The 26,288-nt window shown below is 40.9% G+C and overlaps 1 protein-coding gene across 1 annotated transcript; it reads right to left on the reverse strand.

Annotated features, from left to right (window-relative positions):
- Positions 1-3,536: 3,536 nt before the first annotated feature.
- pyya (peptide YYa) lies at positions 3,537-8,833 on the reverse strand. Its single transcript, XM_070847459.1, has 4 exons — positions 8,752-8,833; positions 7,023-7,210; positions 4,050-4,130; positions 3,537-3,936 (listed from the first exon to the last, which is right to left on the reverse strand). The coding sequence occupies exons 2-4, from the start codon at positions 7,208-7,210 to the stop codon at positions 3,912-3,914; spliced, it is 294 nt and encodes a 97-aa protein (XP_070703560.1). The 5' UTR covers positions 8,752-8,833; the 3' UTR covers positions 3,537-3,911.
- Between the last annotated feature and the right edge of the window lie 17,455 nt (positions 8,834-26,288).

Below are 26,288 nucleotides of genomic sequence, written 5' to 3' on the forward strand. Positions count from 1 at the left end.
GCTGATTAGAATGATGTACAGAACAGTAGGAGAATACATAAGATAAATAAAAGCTTGCTCAGCTTTTGTTCACATGAACAACAGCCAAGACGCACACACACACTAATTACTGATCACACACTGCTGTGAACTCCATCTGCTACTCCGTTCCTCCTCACCTAGCTTCTCCTCCCGCACTACTTTTCTCCCTCGTCCTCTTTCCCTCCTCGTCGTCTCTCCTCACTGTTTTACTGCCGTCTCCTCTTCTTATCAGCTCCCCCCTCATTTGCCCCAGCCTCTGCTGCACCTGCCCTCTCCTCTCCTCCTTTATGCTTTCCCTTGCTCACATGCCCCCTGACGTTCCCTCTTTCCTCTTCTTGCCCTCTCCTGACATCCTCCCATTCATTTACCCCCCCCCCCCCCCCCTCCATCACTGCCCCTCCCTCCTTCACTCACCATCATCCATCTGCTCAGCTGCGCCAATATGTAAAGAAACAAATGTTGCCAGGTGCTTGCACACAAGCACACACACACACCTAGAATACATAATAGGTGTTCTTGCACCTATCCCTTAAACATAACTTGGTACTAACTGTGCTGTAGCCCTGCTTGTAGCATACCTATTTGTTTGAACTGATTTTAACCTTATTTTGAACATACAGTGCTGATCTTTTCCCCCATGTCTTCGTAAATGTTTGCATCATTACAATCTATGACACAGTGAGTGATGTCTACCATAATCTTTATGCCCATTACGGATGTAATGGACAGATGGAGCACTGGGGGTGGGGTGGGGGTGTGTCAAGTGCGTGGTCATGGCTTTTTTTTTGACGTAACCTGTATGTGTTTATGTTTGAGAGGCTTCCCTCTTTGTTCTAGCTTTTTAAATGTTACCCTTAGTATCAGTGGCATTACTCTAAGTGTATCCCCCCCACCTCAACACACAATACGGCCCACACACGCGCGCAGAAGGGTCTTCTAATTAGTCTCAGGGGTCATATACCAAAGCATAATCACACACACACACACACAGAAGCACATTATGCTAACACAATGCTAACACAACAACACTGTTGGACTAGCTTGAACACTGTCCGGGTAGCGCTGCTGCCATGAGCCTTCTGTTCCAAACATTGAGACGCACACCTTTGTCGAGACAGCCCGGTGTAACGGTAGCCGCTCTCAAACGAAGAGAAAGGAGAAAAAGACGGACAAGACGCTCACCGGTAACTCTAATGGATGTGAATATAAGCGTTTGTGCCGAACAGACAGCACCTACCTTTTTACACAATGACACGAGCTTCCCGCTGTCTGTGGCGTCTCGTGCGCTTCTTGTTGTCGTCTGGGTTCTTTTACCCGTCAACCACACGGATGGTGTCAAGTGACGTAAGACAATACATATCATTTCCGAGAAAATTTCAGAATAAAATCCTTTGGGAAAATATAATGAAGTTTTAAAAAGATAACGTTTAACTACTATTGTTATCATGTCATAAATTCTTTAGACGATTCGAAGACGAATCTTGACTATGTGGTATGCAGCATGAAGTTAGAGACAGTTCAACACGTTTAACATTTAAACTTGTATATTCAACATATTTCCGGTTAATTTCCACAAAGCCGTGGGAGCTTGACGCTACTGATGCGTTTATGTGAGTATTAAAGGGCCAGTTCGTTGTTTTTATTAGCGAGTTTTCCCTGCATGTGTCGGCTGTAACAAATAAATACAGAATGGACTTGGGGGACTGACAGTCGTGTTAGCATTCTCTTTGAAATTATTTACATTCTTAGCTACATTTTGAACCAGCAAAATATTGGACCAACAAATTTGCAAAATTTTGATCTAAGGCATTTACCATTTTCCTATAGCTTTTGTGTCGTTTCCCTGACATTTCTATCAACTGTAATCTAAATGTTGTGAGTTGATTTTAAAAAAGTTAACAGGAAAAATCCAGAGTTCAGATGCAGCTCTGTAGTTGGAAGGATGCTGCAGTGGAAGAAATAGGGATATCACATGTGAAAATAGTGCAATAGCAGCAGTCAGTGGAGAGATTTGAGTATTACACCTGATTTGTGGGTCAGCTGTGGTGATTTGATGGGGGAAGGTGAGCAGCATTACTTCATATTACAGCTCAATGAAAGCAAGGTAATATGCGAGTCGTATCTATGCAATAATGGGGGGAAATATGAGGATTATAAAGTGTAAAAACATCTCAGTGTTTGGGCAGAACATTTTATACCATGTTAGTAATGGAGTAGTGTTAACATTGTCTTTGAGATTACTTAAATTCTTTGCAAGATATGTGTCCTAGTATCACTCAAGAAACTCAGAGAATAAACCTTAACATTACCATACCAACATAATGCCTACATACATGCATCTGTAGTCCAATGCATATTTCAGACAACATAGGGAGAGATGTTAGGCTACTGTCCATCATTTAAAACAGTGACTTAAAAAAGTTCTCATGCTAACTTTCAGTGCACATGTGTGCTTGTGGGAACATTTAATTGAGATCTATTTTAATATAATGGTGCAAATGTGTAGGTGTTTTGAATATGACTACAGTTTATTAGAAATAATGAATAATAATAAAAACAATTGTCAGTCCTTTTAATGGCATGAATCCAAAGAGACTTATTTCTATCAATTTTCCTCCAGGACTACAAACACAACATTGAGGTTAGATATGCTAATCACTGGAAATAAGTTGGACCATGGTCTATGAGGGCAGGTTACAAGCTTCTGTCTCCCACTAACAGAATGTTAATGCTTGTGTTTCTGATTTCTTGTTACCCCTGAACGTACTGGAAGTCATCTTTCCATCAGCCTCTCCTTCTACTGTCTCATCCTGACGTACTGGAAAAGAACCCTGCACATGTTCCTGTAGATGCAACCTGATGAAACGCAAGTATGATGCCCTTGGAGTCTGCCAGTCCTTTCCCTTCCCTTCTTGCCATTAAGCAATGCAGATTAAGTTGCAACACTCACTGTGTTTTGTCTTCATTTATATTCTGTTTTTCTTGTCAACAAAAATCAAGAAAGGACCAAAAACAAACTATGTATGTATCTTGTGTGTGTATGAGAGTCTGATATGTTTTCTTACTTTGAACAATAGAGCGACGCTGGTGTCAAAAGACCGTGATGGTCCTTCATTATCACGAACACTGTGTTTTAGTTCATTTCAATCCCACACATATCACTCCTGCTGCCAGAAATACTGAGCACCAAACCTACATGCACTATTTCCTCTTGTTTTCAGTAACATTTGCTAAGAAAATTACTGAAATTGACATTAAAAATAACTGAAAAATGACACTATATATATTTGTGAGGTGTGATGATTTACGTCTTCAGTAGGAACCAATGGGCTTAGAAGTGAGAGCCAGATACTAAGTAGGGAATGTGTTGAGAGGCATAATTATGATATAATTATACTGAAGTATGGCGTGTTGTAACTTCAGAGGAACATATAAGATGAGTAAACAGTACACACTTCAGCATCATTACATGAATCCAAAGAAAAACGTTTTGAAATCAACACATTTTTATCACACAGAAAAGTTTTTATTCATTTATTCTGATGTTACTTTACAGTAGCAACAGTAAAACAAGAATGTCCTCCCCTAAACAGTATTGGACAACAGAGGGACGTTAATGCTCACGCACACACATACAGACACAGTTCCACCTTCTGATTAATAGCTCTGATCTCATATATATATATTTTTTCAATAATAAATTATGTACAATTTTTGTTGTAATGAGAGAAATGAGAGACAGTGACAAAAGAGACAGAGAGAGCTTGTGTTCCGGTCAGTGATGGTCAGGTTCGGGGGTCAGAGGTGTGAGGCACATGTCGGCCCCTCTGGGTGCGTTGGCGATGCAGCCCAGAGGGAATGCCTGATGAGGTGGGAGAGAGGTGGTGGAGTCACCACATGTAGGACTCATCGTATCTGCGGAAGAACAACAGGAAGAGCGTGTAATTGCTTGTATAAATTGGCAGCATTCATGTGTTCATTACATGTCAAATGGCTCCTTCAGTGTATGGATGTGTGAGACTCTTTACCTTGATCTCTGGTCTCTGTTGCTATCGCCACCAAACAGCAGCTCTGCAACCACATCCTCCTGAGTTGAACGCTTTCCATACCTGGGAGGGTGATGAAGAGAGCGTTTATCCATGATATCTGCACATTTCTGTAAAACTATTGGCTGGATTGCCATTAAATTTGGAACAGATATTCATGGTCCCCAGAAGATGAACCCTTACTTCAGTCATCTCCTGACTTTTCATCAAGTGCCATCACTAGATCAAAAGTTTCACTTATCCAAACATCTGCTGGATTGGCACAAAAGTTTGTAAATTCATGGTTCCCAGAGGATGAATCGTTGTCCCCCTGAGACACTTGGAACGTCACTTAGTGTTACTGAAGTTACTGAGTGAACAAGGTCAACATTATACTTTATATTATTATCATATACATTATATTTGGCATTTAGCATGTGGCTCGCAAGAGACATAAGAGACTATATTTCCCACAATGCAACTACTATCTTTTGTTAAATCTTCCCTGCCTGGTAAATACTATTATCTGTAAAACTCTTCATCTCCAGCGGACATAAGTGATGACATCACTGTGTCATTACACAGCTGAGTGGAATTACTAAACTGACCTTTATGTTGAGTCACTCCTTAAACAAATGAAAGTAACACTGTTTTTTCAATTCCTGAACCTTTTATTCCTGAACAAAATGCTGCCTGTCTCAAAGACCTCTTTAATATTTGGTGGTCGTGGTAACGCACAGCATGAAATGGAGAGCTTTTTTTTTCCAAATGTGCCCTCTTGTCTCTCTTTGCCAGTTGTCTGTGTCCTCTTACTTGCCTTTTAATATATTGGTTCACTTATCCCCCCCTTTCTCCCTAATGCTTTAATTTCACACTCAGATTCAGAGCATGCACGCAGGAGTGTGCGTGTTTTATTGCTGATGTGTGTGTAAGAGGGTCATTTCCAAGAGTGGATCAGTCTTATCAGTCTCTTGGCGAAAGAAATCAGGGTTCCAAGAGAGCTGCAAATGTAAAATCACAGAGCCGTTTAACAGAAAGTTTACTTGGTAATGCGTGTGTGTTTATGTGTGTGTGTGTGTGCGCATGTGTGTGTGCATGAAACGGTGCTATTCAGCATAGCCCCTGCAGTGTGACCTGCCATTCCCCTGTTTTCCCATCCACCACCTGTTCCACCTCCCCCTATGACCCCAGCTCCCAATCTTATGCTTCGTTACACACATAGGGAGGTGTGTAAATGTGTGTGTGTGTGTGTGTGTGTGTGTTGCCCTGCAGGAAAGCAATCAAGCAGCTCACATGTTCTGTCTCAGCTGTCACACAGTGCAACAACATGAGGGTGTAAAATGTTTTCTCGTCTAATAATGGCCCCTCTGCACCCATATATCTCCCCGGTTGGTCCAGCTCTTACTTTCTGTCTGTGGCTGTCTCTCTACATGACTACAATCCACTTTCACTCTGTGCATCTGCTTCGTCTGTTCATGTGCTTTGCCTTTGTCTCGTCTTTCTTTTTTGCTCTCTCTGTCTTCTGTGGTCAGTTTGCCTTTTCTTCACTTTTACTCTCTCCAATGTAATCATCTTCTTCACGGTTTCTCCTGTATTACCATAACATCATCATTAAAAGAGTTGAACTGTAATTAAAGGTGAAGCACTGAAAGGGTTGAAAGGTGTCATGTGAAGCATCAGAACTGAAGGCAGCTGACATTAGTTGAAATTCTGATGAAAAAATATTGAATTCTAGATTAAAAATAGACTCAGAGTAAAAGAAATACAAACTGTGAATTGTGGAATATAAACACCCATGACCTCAGTGGTAGCTACAGCTCTGATTTTCATGTCTATAGTAAAACCAAGAGTCATACAAGGCTCTTCACCGCCATATAGAGGGCCTAGTTATGCACCTGCCTGCTCAGATCTATCAGTTGTGGTGGCACACAGCCATCACATTCCCAAGCATTTGATTTGATATAGCCGAACCTCCATATATCTTCATCTTCAACTCTCCAGTGAAATGTAAAAACTTTTAACTTGAAACAAATGGACTTTCTACAGCGTTAGGAGTCTTCTTTAAACCAAGTATGTAAATATCAATGACCTATTTGGCTTTCATGAATAAGAACAGATAGCTCATGAGGCACACTGCTTCAAATCAAGAAATATGCCTTCTGACAATTCCGCACCGGCAACTTTTATACCTGGGAGCAGCAGGCCTCGGCTCAGGCCACGCTAACTGGATTTGGGATTCTTTCTTGGGTCCGTCTGTGCCGTTTTTATTGCTCTGGTCCTGTTGATTTGGAGGCCTGGAGGTATCAGAGAGTGGCCGGTAATCTAATCTACTGAGCTCCCATCCGTGGGCGAAGGGTTGGGAGGTTGGGGGTGGAGGAGCAGGGACTGCATCACACTACGACACAGCTCAGGGCTTAAGTATGAACGGGAAACTCATGGAACTATAATGACCTGACTGAAACAAAATGAACTCTGGATTATAGGAGCGAACGGGAAGAAGCACAAAGAGGGCTAACTGAGTTCTGTTCACTTTTATTAGTTTACCACCTGAAAATCACTTTGGCAGAAGACTTAAGTTTAATTTTTGGGGATCCACATGTGGTCCATTACACAGATGGGTGATGCAACCGACATACCTGCCTTTATCTCCAAAATGACCCCTCATAACCTTAAGATTTATCTATGGAAACTGTATGACAATTATTCGGGAGGGAGGGGACAACAGACAAGAGGAATTATATTGTATATTATATCTTTCTGCTCCTTTTTTTTAATGATATCATAGTACATTTATATATCTAAGATATAACATTAAATATAGGATTCATCCCTCCTTCCCAAACTAAATAGTTTCATACAATCCCTAATGTAAAGCTAACCTTTTGTAGGTAGGTAAATTCCCTATTTTGGACGATTTCCATGATTTGTGTGTGTGTGTGTGTGTGTGTGTGTGTGTGTGTGTGCATGCGTGCATACCTCTGCCTGGTGATCAGATTGATGTAGTGTCTAAGGGCGGTGTAGTATTTGGCCAGCTCCTCAGGTGGGGCGTCTTCACCGGGGTTCTCGGGTTTGGGGGGATAGGCGTCCGCCAGCGCTCCCAGACACACCAGCACACACAGCACTACGGCCACCAGCACCGTCCAGGGCTTCAGCATCACGGCCATCTGTAGGGGGGGCAGCAAGGTGCAGGGAATTATTTGAAGTTTTGGATTCGCTCCAGTACAATAATCATGATGACCCATGATACCTCAAAAAAATAAAGGAAATTAAGAGTAATGGAGGCATAAGGACAGGGGGGGGGGCAGTCATTTGTGTTCCTCGGAAATATCTGCTCAGGCCCAGTTGGCTGATAAGTAAATAGAGGTGTGTGAAGCAGCTGAACAAGTCAATATGTATCATGTGAAGACAAAAGAAGCTCCTCAGGCTGTAGATTGACTTATTGTCAGACTCCCCTGCCTGACTGTTGTTTAGATCCCGAAGAAGATGAGAAGAATGGATTGATTCCAGCAGAGAAAACTAATTTCACACATCATCAAGGAGCTGTGGGTTTGATGGTACAAAATGGACATAATTTATGATAATATGCTGCAACATCATACTTGTCATACTGTTGCAATATCTTAATTCCCATTATAGTGTTGCCTTAAAGCCATTATTATTATTATTGAATTAAATATCCGAGGCAATGAAAACCCCTAGCTTTACATATGTTCAACAAAAAGACACGACAAATTGAGAAATCAACTTTAAGAGAATCTCATAATCACCAGGCTGAGTGCATATGACTGCACCAAATAATAAAACAGATAAATAAATACAAAAGGAATGATAAATTAATACATACTGACAAAAATAACATTTCAAAACAATGGATTACACACAGTAAAACCAGATCATTCCACTTCTGGAAAGCTGCTGAAACAATAAACTATAGTTCAAAGTTCCATGGCTCTCATTTATGGCTCCATACAGCATTTGGTCATTCGTTGCAATGTTAACGTTGCGGGCGATTTTTTTGCAATTTCACATGGTGTGATGGCTAAAATAGACATCTAATGATAAAAAGAAAGTTTATTATCTAAATTCAGCAGCCCTCCTGAACAGTGTACAGCACATCTCAGCATTATTCTAACACTGCTTTTCTTTTTAAGACATAAATTACACCCTGCTCAGCCATCCCCTTTTAATATCCCTTGTTGCTCCTCGTTTTGAGTAATAAATAAATAACAAGTGAAATATACTGACTAAAAAACAAACACAGCCTTTGGTGTTTGAAGTAGGACATGAGGCTTATTTGTCTGGTTCTCTTACAGGCAATCCCTCTGGAAAAATCAGCTATGATGGTTACAGTGGGAATACTAAACCAGGAGAAGCCTCCATCTTCCCTCATGCAGTGGGCTCATGTGCGGCGCTGTCCGTGGTGCTGATCTCCCCCCAGCTCAACATTTACGCACGTTTCATTCATCTTTTTACAGCCCCTTACGTGTTTCACTTCTATTTTTCTATTTCTACTTTATTTAAGTTTAAAATTGCAAACTGCGAATCCTAACAAGTCATAAAGAAAGTTGAAAAGCTCTTTATCTTAAACCCTTTGCGGACATATATATATATATATATATATATATACACACAGTTTAACTGAGACTTTACGTCGGATCACCCCCCCATCCCAACATGGGTTGTAATATAGATGGATGAGACTTACTTTGAGCAGACTTTGGAGGTTCACAGGTAGAAGTCGGAGCCACAGGTGGTTTCTCACAGCGGCAGAGGTCTGGATTGCTGGTCGCTGCACCTTGTTTCCAAACTCCGACAAAGGTGATTTATATAGTTTAGCTGCGCCGGAGGAGGGAGGGGCTACACCAGCGTGTGTGTGTGTGTGTGTGTGTGAGAGAGAGAGTGTGTGTGTGAAGCAAAAGGGTGTGTGGAGGGCCAAATGCGTCAGATGGTGATGATGATGGAGACATTACTAACGCGCCGGTCACGCAGTCAGTCTTGTGTTTTTGGTGAAGTTAACAGATCACATTCTGGGCCATGACACAAAAGCTGCATGAGTGAACACATAAAAAGATATTTTAAAAAAAATCTGAAAATGTTCACCAAACTGGGTTCTGGGTTCATCCATCAGCCTTGCTGTCCAAAAGGCTGTAAATACCTGCCAGCTTTCTTGGCCACCTGACCTATAACCACCTGACCTATAACCACCTGACCTATAACCACCTGACCTATAACCACCTGACCTATAACCTCCCTAATAAGAAAAAAGAAACAACTACGTCTACATGGAAAATTAATGAAATATCCCTTTACATGTCGAAATTGCATGTCCACATTTGTTGAGGTGGTGTGTTGTTGGGCAGCTCTGCAACAGGGACACAATGACTCTGTATCTGTATTCCACTGATTGGCATGTGGAGACATTAGCCACCGTTTACAAGCGTCTGTATTCCAGTGTTTAATCTGAAAGTATCAAATCATTGCATAATCATTTGTCTTTTTCAAAAAAGACTATTTAAACAGAGTGCACAAAGCTGGTCTGGTACCTGCCACTAGGCGGAGCTCTGGCCTCTACATGGCAATAGTGAGGCTGACAGACATGAAGGCATTTCTGTGGAAAGTAGTTGTGGCAATAAGCAAGAAGTGTGATGACGCAGTGTCTGAGCTCTCCGAAGCTTTGACGCACAAGCACGTGTGTACTATGAGGTTTCACGCATCACACTGTTTCCATCCAGCCTCCCTCAAGTAACAATCTACCTGTTCTCTTTGGTGATTGTCTCTTTGTTATTATGACATCAGTGATTTGCTGCAGGAGCTTCTCTGATTGTCCTCAATGGTTTAAGACCCACAATTGCCTCACATCCAGTCTGTGTCTGCAGCTCGATGCTGAATCCACTCTGGAAGTTTACCTTTAAAATCACATGTAGTGCACCCGGTACTGTAAGATCTGCTCTAAATGTGTAACAATATCTGACATCTGTCACTTTCAGAGGAAACACTGGCTTAACCTCAAGGGCGCCGAGGAGACGGCCTTAGTGCCCAAGAGTCAGGGTCAGCTTTCCAAATCCAAGTGAGGTTCTACACTAGTTAGCTGGACATTCTTTGTCTGTTTTGTTAGTGTTTTTGGAAGAGCAAGATAAAAAAAGATCCCACCCACCAAACTCTCTCATATTGCAGCTCTATGTGCACCACTTCAACATGTGAAGAAATCCAAAGCTCCTTACAGTTGGTCAATCCTTGCACAGGGGAGGGATTTAGCAAACGGCCAGGTATTTAAGAATAAAGCAAAAATGGAAAATGGTGGAGAAAAAGAAGCAAAGCAATAATATAACCGTCCTATCTGGATCTGCTCTTTGGATCCATCTACCAATCCGATGCTGTGAAGCGGAACAACCTTTCCCCAGAAATGATCTTTGTATATTATGAAATAGTTTCATAGCTGACAGATCTACCTGGATTATCTTCACAGACACAGTGTTTCTCTCATTTATTCAACAGTGCACGACTGTCACACCACTCCGGTGTTCATGTGGTTAAGGTCAGGAACAGAGCATCATTTCAGTTCTTTTGGTTAAATGAAAACAAATAAAATACTTTGTCAGCTAACATTTTACTGATATTTTCAGTATCAACATTTTTCCAAATGTATGTACTTACTTAGTTACTTACTTTCAGAGATACTTTAATTAACAGCATTTCCTCATTGTGCAAATAGAAAGGTTTTGTCTGCATTACATTTCCCTTATATACATATAGACATCATTTCTAGGAGACAGGGCAGGACAGGATGGGAATCCAGCAGCCACCTGTCCCCATAATCCCCCATAATCCTCCTCTCCCTCCAGTCCTTCTCTATTCTTCTTCTCTCCTGCTTTTTTTTTTCCTTCCACACAGTTGTTCTGCTTTCTCTTCTGTCCTTTCTTCACGTCTTCTCAACCAACTGCACGTCGCACATACACACCGTTGGTATCAGAATGCGTTAGTGCAGAGCAAAAACAGGAAAAGGACACAGTGAAAAGCTCTAATATCCATGCGACAGTGAATACACACCAAACCCTCCAGCAGCAGAGGAGAAGTCCTGAAGATTCATGCTGTTTACCCAAATCATTTCAGTAGTGTTTAACGGGTGGAAAGGTTTTCGTGAAATCATTTAGCCACACAGGAAGTGACAAATCTTGTACCGAATGAGGCCCAATGATACCCATGAGGTCCACATCATCATGTAAGCTGCACTCGTACACAGCCTCAGCTGCGCCACGTTACCGACCTGTCCCTGCAGCTTTCTAGAGCTGTACAGTAGTCACAGAAAAACACAGCAAAAAGCATTTTAATGCAGGAAATATTCACTTACACCCCACAAACCAAATGTATACTGCACCATGTCAGATGAGTTCGACTGATAAAAGTGCACATCTACTGAGATAAATAAATGGTGGGACAGTAAATATTAATATTCACTATCTGAATGACAACAAGCACAATGGGGGAAAATCTTGTGTAAAATACTTCTCTGAATGTGTTACTGATGGAGTATTTATGTTTCCCTCATAATAACAAAGTCTTTTCTACTACAGTATATCAAAAGTATAGGAGAGCAAACATAAAGGACGTCACATATAAAGGACAATATTTCATGGTTCATGTCTGATGTATCGGTTGCTGCATCACCATCACCACCAAAGGATGCTTGTAAAGCTAATGATGGTAGCGTCAGTGGGATTGCAAATCCTTAAAAAGTGAACAAAAAAGAAACTGCAGCAGAGGTTAGTGCGTACTGCTTCGTACTGTACCCCACACTGTCCAAGTCAGACTGTGACAATACATTGACCTACCAACCAAATTCCCTTGTCAAAGCATGACGGCAGTCATTTGTTACTGTATAAAGTGTCATTGTTGCTCCAGATGAAGTATCAGTGTGGACTGAATGTATGTTCACACACTAACGGTGTAGTCTGGAGGAGCTCCCTGTGAAGGTTTTAGTCAGGAAGTTACATTTCAACAAAAATCAAGGCAAGACTACCTTTATGAAGCATTTATAAGTGGTTTCCAATTAGGGTATTAATTAGGTTCAGGGTTAATAAGCCATTAATAACAGTTTTGATACATCAATGTGGGCTCATTATTTGGCAAGATGCAATTACTGCTTCCTACTCTTTAATGCTACTAATGAGTTTCCAACATTTAGAACTGACAAAAGGCAGCATTATTGTAAAATATCAAGCACACCACCATTTATTAATGACACTAAGCATCACAATGTACCCATTTAATACCCGCTGTGCACAACAATCTCAAAGCATGTGTCACATCAACACTGGTGATAATGAGGAGGGCTGCTGATAGCATGCTGAAAATGTCAAAGTAAACAATATTGCTTGTATATGAATCTGGTCATATGAGATGCCATAATTTGATATGCACAATGAAACTTTTTGACTATTGAGACATGGTGATGGTGGTTAAATGCCAGTAAGTTGTTAACAAATATCTGATGAAGCTGACATGTAAGTAAGATGTAATAAATAAATATGTGGGGAAAGCATCTTATTTCTATTTATTTATTTGTTATTAAAGTAATTTTATGATCCACTTGAAATTTATATGTATTATTGAAAGAATTAAAATCTAAATACTTTTCTTTTCATTTTCTTCTTCTCCAAATATATTCATATAAATATTTCTCACCAACAAACAATCCAAATCCTGTCCAATCTAATCAAATGATATTAATATAATCATTCCAAATTCTTACATATGATTTTAAATGTGCCACCATTGTCTTTATTTGGGTTTCAATGAAAATGTACACCTCAACATTGTCATCAGCCCTGTCAGTCTAAAACAGCCTACTCGGCTGCTTCAAGAAATTTATGTGAGAATGGGAAGATGAGCTCGTAACATATAAAAGACAAAATATGCTAGATCTAATGAAAAAAAAGAAAAATCAAATTAGATGTGATCAAGCTGAACACTACTTGATTCAGATCATTAACTTATATTGATCCTCCTCTCTGCACAGAAGCATGTTGGGAGGAATTATCCCACCAATTAAATTGATCTGAATGTTAACAGAGACAAGGCACATGGGAGTGAGGTACATAAAGAGAATTAAGTCAGAAATGTTCACAGAGCTCCTATCTGTGTGCCTGTGTGATGGGTTTCACACACGGTGGACACACTGGACTAAACATCATCCAGATGGCTAAACGAGGCTTTAATTCAGGCCTAATTTTTAATGGCCTATTAATGCGGAAACAAAGCTCGAGACTAAAAACCTATTTCAATCTTAAGGAAAAAAAAAAAGATAACTAAAAGGTACTTCCATGCACATTTTGTTTTTCAAAATAACCAAAGCCACATGAAAATGTGCTGTAAATAGTTGGTTATGAGAGACTATTTGAATGCCGACTTTAGGTTGGTCTTGATAAGTCTGGTTACAAAATGTGTTTTTGAATTTCTGAAGGTGTCAGTACCCTCACAGACAAAGCACATGTGAAATCCATGTTTTTATTATGTGAAATTATGTGAATACATGCTACTGTCATGTGATTTTTTTTTGGTTGAATATTGTCCCACAAAAGTCCATCAAGCTCGCTGGTTACTTGCTGCCTGTTGCCCTCAAGGCCAGCATAGTCACAGTTTAGTTTAGGTTTTAGTTTTTTAAGACCTGCAACAACTTATTTTTTGCCCACGTTGTGGCAGCGGAAGCAAGCTTTGAATTCAACATCGATCCGATCCCGATCTCCATCTGAAAACTCAAGCAGCTGCAGTGCTTGAACGTGTGACACCAGCGTAGCCTGAAAGTGTAGCTAACCTGCTTAACCTGCTGGCTGAACCAGGAGACAAGTGGGAGGAAACTGGGTTGGAGAAGTTTGCTAGCTGATGAGTGTCATTGTAGGCAGGTGTGCAGGTAGGTAGAATCCAGGCCAGATAGGAACCACACACACACACACACACACACACACACACACTGGGACATAAAGGACACAGGAGGAGGTGGAAAACACAAGGCAGATCATGACACATAATCCTCAGAAGATGAATCCAGCTGACATTACTGACGTTGTTGATCCTTTGACTTTCCCTCCAGCACTAACATAAGATGACATTTGGGATTCTGAGTGCAAGGTCTTGATTGCCACAGTGTGTGGAACGGGCAAGAGGAATTAGAATTTTGGTGATGCTCCGGCTTTTCATGTATCCCCACCATCCGGTCAAACTTAATTTGTCAACTGTCGAAGATGTTGGCATTCGGACATTTCCCAGGCTCCTACTGCCAATGAGGACAAATGATCAGTCTTCCATCTGAATGCAGTTGCTTTCTTCGTGCAGTTGAAGCTGAAGATCCCTTCAATTAGCCTCCAACCTGTAGCCAGTGAGGATAACGTTACCCAGCCACCAGCTGGACGCCAGCTTTAAAATCTGGCACAGATAACATAACCTTATATCAACAGGTGCAATCGGAGTATAATCTGCATACTAATATGAAAGATATAAATAATCAAAACCACCGCTACTTTATTATGTCATGTGTAATCATCTCTTACTTGTTTTAGCATGTGGGGATAACATAAACCGCTGGTCTATGAAAGCAAACACGCACACACCTTTCTGATATTACTTGAGAAAAATGATATCTGTTCAAAACTGATATCAGTTTCCGCTGCACAGCGTGAAACCCAATCATGTAAATGTAATTATTCTGCTGGATTATGACAAAGCTTTGACAGGAAATGGAAGGTGGGAAAGTGGTGCTCTCTAACAAGTGTGTGTGTAGATAATGCATCAGTTTGTAGATACACAGAAATGTCATCAGCAGTCTTTCTCTCTCATTCTGCGCTTCTTTCCCACTTTTCCCTTTCTCTGAGAGACACACACACACACACACACACATTATACCTTACCCTGAGAAATGTAGGTGTTAGTCTCTTCATTTCACTTCCTCTCTGTCTCAGCTGTCTTTTCCTACATTAAACTCAATGCAGACATACTGGACAAAAAAGGAAGAAAAAATAGATTCATTACACTTTATATTCTTTATTTATTTATCATCCTATGTAATCTTTCTCTTTCGCTGTCCCCTTTTTCCTCTCTGTATTACACACACAGATCAATCAATAAAAGCAGTCCAAACATGTCAGAAATTAGCTCTCAACTGTAATCTATTCCCTGAACAAACACAGGAGCCAACTGCCCTACTGTGCGTGTGTGTGTGTGTGTGTGTGTGTGTGTGTGTGTACTTGGTGGGGAATGTGGGTGTGTTTGGAGAAGCCAGCACACCATGGTTCCTTCCACAAATACTTTTACCAGTGATAACGCTTTACTAAAAGGGCAATTACTGGTTATGACGTGTGTGTGTGTGTGTGTGACTGCCTACCCAAGATACCAAGTTTACGCTGCCAATGGCAGTTTTTGCAAAGATGCAGCTTCATGTACGGGATAAAAGATGGGAAGTGATTTGGTGTCAGTGGCAGTATGGAGAAGGGGATTGAATAACACTGAACAGAATAAAACTGAAATGACCTGAAAAACATATTAGGGCAAATGTACAAATACAATGTTAGATATTAACAAAAAACACAGTGGGGGTGATAGAGATCGTGGAACCCGCTAATCGAACTGAACTGACCTTTTCCATAAGCTGATATTGATTAACAAGCTAATATCGAATGTTTGCTGCTGCTATAGAATCATGCTCAGAGTTAAGGTTAGGTGGCTGCTAATCAATCCTAATTAAAGTGGTGATAATCATTACCATTTGTTTTTTCTCTCTCTCTCTCTTCTTTTTACAATTGGTAAGGCACACCTCCTACAGTCATCGCAGCAGAAGTCACTGTGGACTAAACTGTGGATCACTTTTCAATGCTTTGACACAAAATGCATTCAATTATCACGTTCAATTCATTTAATTTTGAATTTCATGAAATGTTTTCTTACTCAACATCAGCCACCACCAAAACTCTGCGTGTTTTACACCACTTTACACGAGATTTCATCTAATTGTAAAAACTATCAAAATGTACATTAAAAAACTAAAGAAAAAAGACAACTAATTGGGACAGTGAGTGCCTATTTCCATTCTTAAATGACCTCTATGGAAGACTTTCCATTCTTTAATCCCACAGAGGAATCCCTTTCTTATGGAAGTGGGAACTTTATGAACACCAAACACATGATCATATTTGCCTATTGGACACAATGAATAGTGGATGTGTTGAGACATTAGCAGAAAATTGCCGGATCAGTTATTGCAAGTCTAAATGGAACCATTTGAAGATTTCTTCCACAAATATCTTAATCTGAAAAGTAACTAGTAGTTATGGTTGTGGACAAATGTTGTGGAGTAAAAAGTATCATATTTCCCTATAAACTTAAACAGCCTGAATGTATTTAGTTTCTGCCACTAGTGGTTGGTGATCACCACACATGGGCCACCAACAGGTGTTTTTCCACATAAGCAGAGGAAGATAATAATCTTTGTTTATGGCTTTATTTGTCTCCATCACACTCAACTAGTAGTTAATAAAACCAATAAGTCAGTGTGGAGAAAAACCAAACATACAAGGATTAAATTAGTGACTGAACTAAAGAGTCATTCAGTCAATCAATCAATCTTTATTTCTATAGCGCCAGTTCACAACAGTGTCATCTCAAGATGCTTTACATAAAGAGCAGGTCCAGACCAAACTCTTTAATTAGAGAGAGACCCAACGATTCAGGAATTCAGAATTAAGGATTCAAGAATCCCCACATGACCAGCATCAGGTATTATATCAGTGGCAGGAAGAACTCCCCTTTAACGGGAAGAAACCTGGAACAGACCCAGGCTCAGAGGGGGGCGGCTTTCTGTCAGGGTCCGTGTTGGGTGGAGGTTGGACAGAGAGAGAGAGAGAGAGAGGAATGTGACTAATAATGAGCAATATGGTAACAGTGAAAAACATGACAATAGTTAATATGTGAATAATAATCGCACGACTAATATAAAAACTGCCAGAGAACCACAGCGGGAGAACCAGGACCAGGATCCACAGGAACCAGAGGGATAAGAAAAGCACAGAAAGGCTCCGGGGAAGATACCAAGTTAGTAACAGACATTAAAGAGACATGAGGCGTAAGGATGGAGAGGAAGAGGAGGAGAGAGGCCTGAGCCAGCCCTAAACTATAGACTTTATCACAAAGGAAGGTTTTTAGTCTACTCTTACAAGTAGAGAAGGTGTCTGCCCCCCAAACCCAAACTGGAAGGAGGTTCCACAGGAGAGGAGCCTGATAGCTGAAAGCTCTGGCTCCTGCACTACTTTAGAGGACTTTAGGAACCACCAGTAGACCTGCATTCTGGGAGCACAGTGCTCTAGTGGGGTAGTACGGTACTATGAGTTCTTTAAGGTATGATGGAGCCTGACCATTAAGAACCTTGTGGGTGAGGAGAAGGATTTTAAACTCTGTTCTAGATTTTACTGGAAGCCAGTGAAGAGAAGCCAGTACAGGAGAAATATGATCTCTTCTCTTAGTTCTCATCAGTACACGAGCAGCAGCGTTCTGGACCAGCTGGAGAGTCTTTAAGGACTTTTAAGGGCAGCCTGATAGTAAGGAACAGAAATAATCCAACCTGGAAGTAACAAATGAGAGGACAAATTTTTCTGCATCACTCATAGACAAGAATCCAGAGAACACAATGACACATATCTGCATGTGTGGATTTAACCTGTTTACTGTCTTAGCACCTTGGCAAAATGAGATGGACATGTAGCACATTATGACAGAGCTTAATGAGTGAAAGGTTTCCATCGGAAATAGGCCGCCTACTTTTTATCTAGCCACTGAGCCATGGAATCATTATATTCCCACAACAATAGTGTTCATAGGTTCAAGGTGCAGGTGGGATTACACCAGCTCTTGGCTCTGAGCCCTTTCTTCGCTCCAATGATGACAGACGAGATCAGAGTCCCTGTGGACAATGATGTTCATGGATGAAATTGTAATCTGCTGTTGGAGTAGGTGGAGGTTGGCATTGGAGAGAGGAGAAATGGAAATCAGTAGGAGCACAAGAGAATGTGCAACAAGAGAAAGGAAGACGGTGAAATAGTGAGGATGCAAGGAGTAGAGGAAGCTGAGTACTCAACTAAGGGTCAGGGTCAGGGAGAGAGAGGTAAAGAGGAGATTACAGGCAGGGTGGAGTGAAAGAGAGGATTTACAGGATGGTAGTGAGACCTGCTATGATGTATTTGGTTTTGGTTTGATTTGACTGTATGGTTCGGAGGTGGAGGCGCTGATGAAAAGGCAGGAGGTGGAGCTGGAGGTGGCAGAGTTAAGTACAGACTTAGTTGTACTTAACCTGACTGCACCACCTTTATGACTCAGTCAAAGTATGTTAGGTACAACAAGAATCCCCAGAGTTCACTGCGGTTTTCAGAACCACACCTTTTCAGATGGCTTCCATTGTTAAAACTAATTGCAGAAAAATGACTCTTGGTATATGATGTGTTTTCATATTTTGTTTCTCAAATTTTTCATTAGTGCAGCTTAGATGGTTTAGAGAACACACTGATGTCATTGCTTATCCCCTCAAAAAGTCTGACTATTTTATAAAAGTTTTTGAAAAACTACAGTTGATTGAGATGTTCTAATGATTAAGGGAATTTCTTCTTCTTTTTTCTCTTTTTTTGTAAACGCTTAATATGAAACAAGGTCTGTTTATCACTGTAATGTGATCAATCTGATGTTATTTCATTTTCTAGTCTACTAAGTTAATATCAGTATCACTTTATGGACATTTTATACCTGTTTTTAACAAAAGCCACTTGTAAAGGCGATGTTCAGGCGATACTGGTAATAACGAGCCATCAAAGGCAGTTTGAAGCACAATAACACTGACTACCTCTGCCCAAAGGGTGCGTCTCAATTCAAGTATATAGAAAATACTTTTTTACTTTACTTTACTTTTTCTTTTTTCTGGGAGCGATTGATACACTGCACGCTGCATGGTTCCAAATCTGACACCATGGACTTCATTACTGGTCAAAATAGCAGTAAGGTATCATAAGATACGGTTTCTCTAACATGTTGTGTCTGTTCAGTTGTCATTAATAAATATTGGACTTGCTCCCACCACCACATCCTGTGGCAACTCCAGCCGTCCAAGGAGGGGTATCTATCTTTGAATTACCTTGAATCAAGAATTATTATCATCCAAGTCAACTGTGGGAGCACTTTCCACTGCTCTGACATGAATCTGACAGCAGAACTAAAGTCAAAACTGTTTTATTTCATTTTCAAAACTTAAAAAACTAGACACTAAAATTAAAACCAGCGTTACATCGCTCTCCTCCAGTCATAGAGTGGTCTATAGTCCATCCCAGGATGTATTCACTTTTCCCTCCACCATCCTCAACAAAACAGAGGAATCCTTTTCATCATGGGGGTGGGAAGCTTTTTACTATCAACCACATGCTCAGATGACCCTGTGGACCCGATGAATGCTGAGGACTGCCAGGGATGGATCAGGTACGCAGAAGGATTGAGGTAAGAGGGTGTGATGTGGACTGATGTGAACTTGTGGCAGAAGACAGAGATGATAAGTAGCAGCAATACAGCACATTGCTCTATTTGTAGGTTTTCTACACAAGCATGTGAAGTGAAAATTAAGAGTTTTGTATTGCATTTCTAGAATTACTTTAGTTTCTCTGAAAAAATGGCAAAAAAATAAATCCCATTGAAGCATATTGCAACATTTCTGATTCATCTGTATGAAACGGGGTTTCGTTGCTAAATTGATAAATAAAAGACACTTGTATAAAGACAGTCAATCAGACCAGAATGCTGCTGTGCGTGTTAGTGGGCCTGTGTGACCGAGGGAGGTGTGGCGGAGGTGTGATCTCTCACAGCACAGGATGAGGTAGAGTGCTGTCCTTACTTGGTCTGGATGCAGAGTAAAAGTGACAGCTCTTTCTTAGTATTTCTCTACCTCACCGCCCTGGGCTGTCTGTCAGTGTGTTGTGGCAGCACCTGCTGCAGGTCAGCCCCGAGGCCCTCACACATGTGCACGCACACACACACACACACACACACACACACACACACACACACACACAATACATTTTAACAAGACTGAGTCTATAGTCATGGTAATGGATTGTGAGGTCATACTCAGGTAGTGCTTTGATCATAAACCACTGTATTCAAAGTCTGACATGACCATGGCACTAGATGGAGAATCATTTGATCACCAAAATTATGACATTGTGGGAAACATGAATATCTGGACCATTTTTTGGCGATGCATCTGAATGTTGTAGGGACTCTTCACTCTAAATCACAAACATTAGTTTTACGCTCTATGTGGAGAGATGGAAAGACAGTAGGATATATCAGGAACAATGGATATCTGTACCAATGAAATCTTTCATTTTTTCTCTGGAGACCATAAAAGTCTGTTAGGCAGAGTTGTTGAAACAGACTAGACTCAAATAGTGGACCAAATGACCAACCCTGCCCTTCCCAAAGCCACGCCACATCACAGTGGCTTGTATTTTTTGGAAACTTTTTGGCAAATAAGTCAAGTTACTCTCAATATGGCATGTATGAAGAACAGCAGGTTGGCTGACTGTGAGTCATTTTGGGTCTCCTATAGAATGTGTACTAGGGCTCTCTCAGGAATCTCCTGGCTGTGAATATGATACACATGTATTAATAAGAAGAAACATGGCGGAGAAAGAGCATATCAGTGCATCTGCACGCGTGTGTGTGTGTGTGTGTGTACGCATCTGTGTGTTTGTGTCTGATTTTATCAACAGCAGCCTTGTAAAGGTTGGATTTGCTGAAAGCGGGGAGGAAGAGTGGCAGGAAACATTTAACCAGCGCTGATAAAACACACTGTCCCTGTCACCGCACGTCACTCAGCATCGCCTAACACACACCCACACACACTCAACACATAAACACATCAAGCTAATATATTCTATAAATTCAGGTATCTTGACACGGTAGTAAACACGCGTACTGTATGCACTCACACACACACACACACACACACACAAATGCTTTTAAAGCTCACATCCTGTCTGGATGTTCAGGAGCCTTTCAGTGTTTATTTAAGTCTGTGATTCTTCTATCTGTATCTCCGCTCTGTCAGAACAATATGACAGCCAGACTTCTGATAACCAGCCGTATCAGCGCCAAAGACAACAGATCACTCTAATGGACCCTGCTGTGTGTGTGTGCTTATGTGTGTGTGTGTGTGTGTGTACATGAGTGTGTATTGTATCTTACGCTGAGCCCTACTGCAGTGATGAGAACATATTCTCAGTCCAAATCCCAGTGATGTGTTGAAAAACACACCTCACCCCCTTTATTAAATATACCTAAACATAATATAACGGCTGAGATTGATGAGCTCCTGTTTCATAGCCATATTATTACACTTTTGTTTTCCCTTTCACCAACATGCAGTAAGTGAAATTCTATCGCACTGCTAACTACATTATCCGGTCCTGATGATTAACAGTGTGATGCTATCATAGCCTCTTTTAATATCAGCATCTCAGCAATTAGCAGCACATGCTCTAAATTAAAAGTACTGTGAGAGCTAAAGAAAGACAAATCGAAAGAAACACTTTAACACATTATTTAGGTATGTGTGTTAAGTCCTAAGGACCCTTGCAAGTTGATTGTTGACAGATAAGATAAGATAAGATGACAAGAGAAAGATATTTTTACAGAACTAAACACAGAGGGATGAAGTAGACGTGGGGGGATTTGAGAAAGGCAAGCAAAAAAACATGTAGACGATAAAATGCCGAAAAGAGGACAGAAACCAGAGAGAAATAGGAGAGGGGTAAAAAAGTGGACGAGGAGCCCCCGGGCGTGACCATTTGGTAGGATTTCTACCGATCAATAAAGCTCATTTCAGCCATCGATCTTCCCACATCCTTCACACACCTGTTGGCCTCTATGAAAATGGAAGTAGAAAAAAAAAAAAGGCAGGCAGCCAAAAAAAGAGGAACGACCCCTTAAAAACAATGAGTGAAGTGCAGCTAAATAGACCAAAGGTATTAAAAACAGAAAGGGGGAGTGAGAAAGAGTTGATAGTAAGAAATGAGACATCAAATTAAGCCTAAACCCCGAAATAGCCTAGCCTACTGTATAATTCTAATCTATTATCTAATAATATTATAATTTTTTTGGCTACTAGTGGTACCTTTGCGACAATTTTTTTTTTTTTTTATTGCAACCGAAGAATCAGTGTTTGCTACTTTTTGGTAAAAGCATCATCATAATTCATTACATGACTCTGTTCATGGTGTTTTTCTGCCTTCTACCCATTGCATTCTGGGACTCTAATCCAAGAGAATGCTGGTTTGGTGCACAGTATTAGAATAAATGTTTTGCTGAGTAAAGAAGCCCTTCAAATTCCCGGCAAACCACACGGCAGCTTTGCAGCCAGCAAGCCAGCTAGCAAAAGTGACAGTACACAGCAATGCCACATTTGTCCCCTTTGATGAAATCAGTTGCTGGCATGTCATGATTTTAATGACTCACAATAGCTGACAAACGCTGCTCCACTTTTACCTCTGATGGCCCGGTGGGAATCATGTAGCTAACCCCGGCAGTGTTAGAGCGCCTCTTCCCACACAGCACTGCAAATAAAGCTGCATCCAACCAGGCCAGCACTGTGGAATAATAATTCACGAGAAATGAATAAAGTTGAGATTAACAAGAGTTGTCCTTTTGATTGATTGGCCAGGGTGCAGAATGAACCTGTAATTGGTTGTTTCACAGTGAGCCTTCCATGACTTCTCTCCTTCAGGTTACAACCTAATATTTATTTAAGTCATCAATCAGATTTTGGCACTTTGCAGGAGAGCAACACACACACACACACACACACACACTGATGTGAATTGGAGTTACAACCTGCTTGTCTTATTGTGATGTCTGCAAACAGAGAAAAAGATTGTAAAATTAAGCCTGCAGGCTCACCAGTGCGTACAGCGATGCTGTTGTGATGCATTAGTCGGGTGGGATGCAGCTGTAGGCAGTAAAATGCTCAGAGCTTGACAACATGTGGTGCCAAGTTATTGTGCCATGTCTCTCTCTCGCTCTCTCTCTCTCTCTCTCTCTCTCTGTTTTCGGTTTGTTCTTATTTAATATGATTTCATTTTGAATAGAAGTGCCCGACCACATTCACCCCTGGAAGGTGAATACTTTGTGTTTCTGGAGTAGACTGGCTAGAAGTCCTGTCTCCCTTAGTTGTTCTATCACTGCACATATGCGCCTTGTGCTGACGATGGAGGCAGATTACTCAAATTTCTAAGTAATTTTTGAAACAATGGATCTTCAATTTTACTCAGAGGTAAACAAAAGATTTTGTCTACTGAAATTATGCCAGTAGATCATTTTAAAATGAGATATATTCACATAACGGCTGCATACATGATATGATGCTAAAAGTTTGAGGCTAAAGCTACACGTCAACTCTTAACTCTCGACTCAGCTATTATTTTTCCCGATGATTGACGTACTTTGAATCAATCCCTCTGCAGCTAAGTTGTTTGGCAATGACTCCTGCATACTGCCACGTGGCCTTACTTGGGAACTGACATGAACAAAAACAATGGGCCTCATGCCAAAACCACTTGTGCGAGTAAATTTGTTCGTAGTTTGTAGCTTTTAACCACATCTTACGTCTGCTGATGTCTGACAGACTTCTCTATCGCACTCCGCAGTGTGAAGTTCCTCTTTTTTCCAGGGTGACTTTTTTGCGAATGAAGCCTGCCAAAATTATATAGCAGTTTGGAAGCATCAGCTACCTACCTACCTACCTACTCACTCAAGAGGTGGCATTCATCAGGTTGAAAAGAGGAATTTACAACATTCAGGCACAATGACCCATGTCACCAAAACAAAAGTAGCAGGAGTTATTGAGCATCTTCCACCTTCTGTAGTTCCCTATGTCTTATGTATTTGACAGTCTGCCGTTGCTTCTTATGAGCAAAGAGGGTTTTTCTTTTTTTTACATTTGTAGGGAAATCAACCAAAGGAGCGCCAGACTGGAGCACAAATCAGATTATTGAGATGAGAGTTTTGTATGTTTAGAGTGAACTGGCTGCCAGTGGAAACAGTGTTCTCCTCTGAGGACGTCTGTCTCCAGGAGAAACAAAGTTTACCACCTCGCTGGGCGGGACCATCCATCATCATTATGACCTCATAACTGTCGCCACACAAAATGTGCCGTCATTTCCCACAAAGTGTTTGATGGTATAAGGAGGGGGGCAAAAGATCGTCATCTGCAACTGTGCATTGCTTTTCTCCACATCTGCACACACACACACACACACACGCTTTTATTTGTGTTACTTGTTTGCCTGCAAACCCCACTCTGGAGGACGTCACTGTTCACATGTGAGCACATTTGGTCCTTACGACTGCAGCAATGCAAGAACTTACGCACATGCAAACACTCATACACAAATAACACAAATACATGCACAGTCACAATCACATACACCTACGCACAGCCAACCCCTGCAGAGCCTGTGAAGACATTTCACTCTGGGAGGACAATTATGAAATATTAGAGGGGAAACAGAGACAGTGAGAGTGAGAGGCATACAGGAAGATTGTTAGGAAGAAAGAAAGAAAGATGTGATTATCACACCAAATACAAACTTTGTATTGTCATTAATCTTCATGGTTTTTATATCACATTGTTTTTTTTTTTTACCTATTTATACTCACATTTGCAGAAATATTTCCTCAGTTGCTGTACAACATTCATTCCCAATGTTGCCTCAAAATTTTGACCCCATTTTTTTGCACGATTGTCTCAATTACTGTTTGTTTGCGGAAAACTGAGGCCCATCTGTATCCATAGCAACTGACCACAGCGCCAGTGTGCGCACCTTTGGTTTGGCTATACCCATTTGTGGCTGAAGATGCTGCTCTAGCTATTTCTGAACCCACATGGCTATTGCAGTGGCTACAACATTATCAGTCATCATAATTAGCCCGTGCTAATCTTACCGCCTATAAATACCTAGCTAACACCTAGCTACCCACAGTTACCTTTAATGACCATGATACATTACAACATTATGACTAGTGTTCATGAGCATGTTATTCTGAAGCCAAACAGACCAGTTTACCTTGATTAAAGTGTGATAAAATGAGTAGAACAGAAACTGCTTATGGTGATCACACCTGTCCAGGACAAATCTAATACTATGAGCAGATGATTATCATAACTTATTTTTCTCTGTTCATCATGCTGATTGCTATCTAATTGACATTTGTACATTTATCACATGAATATAAAGAATTGAAACAGTCAGCTTTGCTATTTACTGAAATGTATTGATGACCAAGAGAGCGTGACGTAACCAGACATTATCAGTCCACTTCACAAGGGTGGCTCTAACCACAGATGCTTTCGTCATGTGCATTTGTTTTCTCTTTCCATCGTTAGCAGCCATGACTATATTTTGTGTTTCAGTGGACTCCTAAAAAGGCACCCTGAGGAACACCAGGTGACGCTGCTGTATCTCATTGGTTCATTTCTGGCAGTTTGTCATAAACTTCGAGGAGACTACGCTTTTTTATTGAGAGTAATGACCTTTGTTTTCCCATCATGATTTCAATGTGTACGCAGCCTCAGCCTCAGGTAGCAAAGTATCGTGGGAGTAAAGCAGAAAAAGATTATTTTTCCATATGTCTTCATGTATGAAACCCAAAATGAACACCGTGAGCAGTCTGTCTCTATTACAGTAATACTCCACAGATTATGTTAACAGCTTCTATAAAGTCCATTTCTCACTGAAGAAATAAGTTCCCATTTAAACACACTCTCGCAAAAAGAATTGCACGTTAACTGAGAAGCAAGCTCTTTTGCTCTCTTCTCCTGCATCTCTCCTTCTTTTCTCCTAATGCCTTTATTTCTTCTCTCCTCTGTTGTGGCACCCTCGGGGCAGGACTCATAAAACATTAAACTGCTGCTTTTGTTTGTCAACTGCTCCAAAGAATAACTTCACCCCAGGAAACCAAATGTCACAGGAACCTTTTAAAAGTACTAATGTTGTCACCTGAGGGGAAATAAATGTAATGTGGCCGTTTAGAATTCTTCCCTTCTGCTGCCTCACGCTCTCTGTCTCCTCTCTTCCCGTCCTCGGAATAAGTTGGTTGCTGGCACCATCATGTGGTCACAAAGGTAGTTGATTATTTACTCAGTAAATCCTCATGCCATGCAAACACCAG

This window comes from Pempheris klunzingeri, chromosome 17 (assembly GCF_042242105.1).
Source record: "Pempheris klunzingeri isolate RE-2024b chromosome 17, fPemKlu1.hap1, whole genome shotgun sequence".
Classification (NCBI taxonomy): domain Eukaryota; kingdom Metazoa; phylum Chordata; class Actinopteri; order Acropomatiformes; family Pempheridae; genus Pempheris; species Pempheris klunzingeri.

Coding starts and splice junctions, on each gene's coding strand:
- pyya (XM_070847459.1), bottom strand. CDS start 7,210: ATGGCCGTGATGCTGAAGCCCTGGACGGTGCTGGTGGCCGTAGTGCTG. Junction 4,131..7,022: donor AATCTGATCACCAGGCAGAG/GTATGCACGCAT, acceptor TCACCCTCCCAG/GTATGGAAAGCGTTCAACTC. Junction 3,937..4,049: donor AACAGAGACCAGAGATCAAG/GTAAAGAGTCTC, acceptor GTTCTTCCGCAG/ATACGATGAGTCCTACATGT.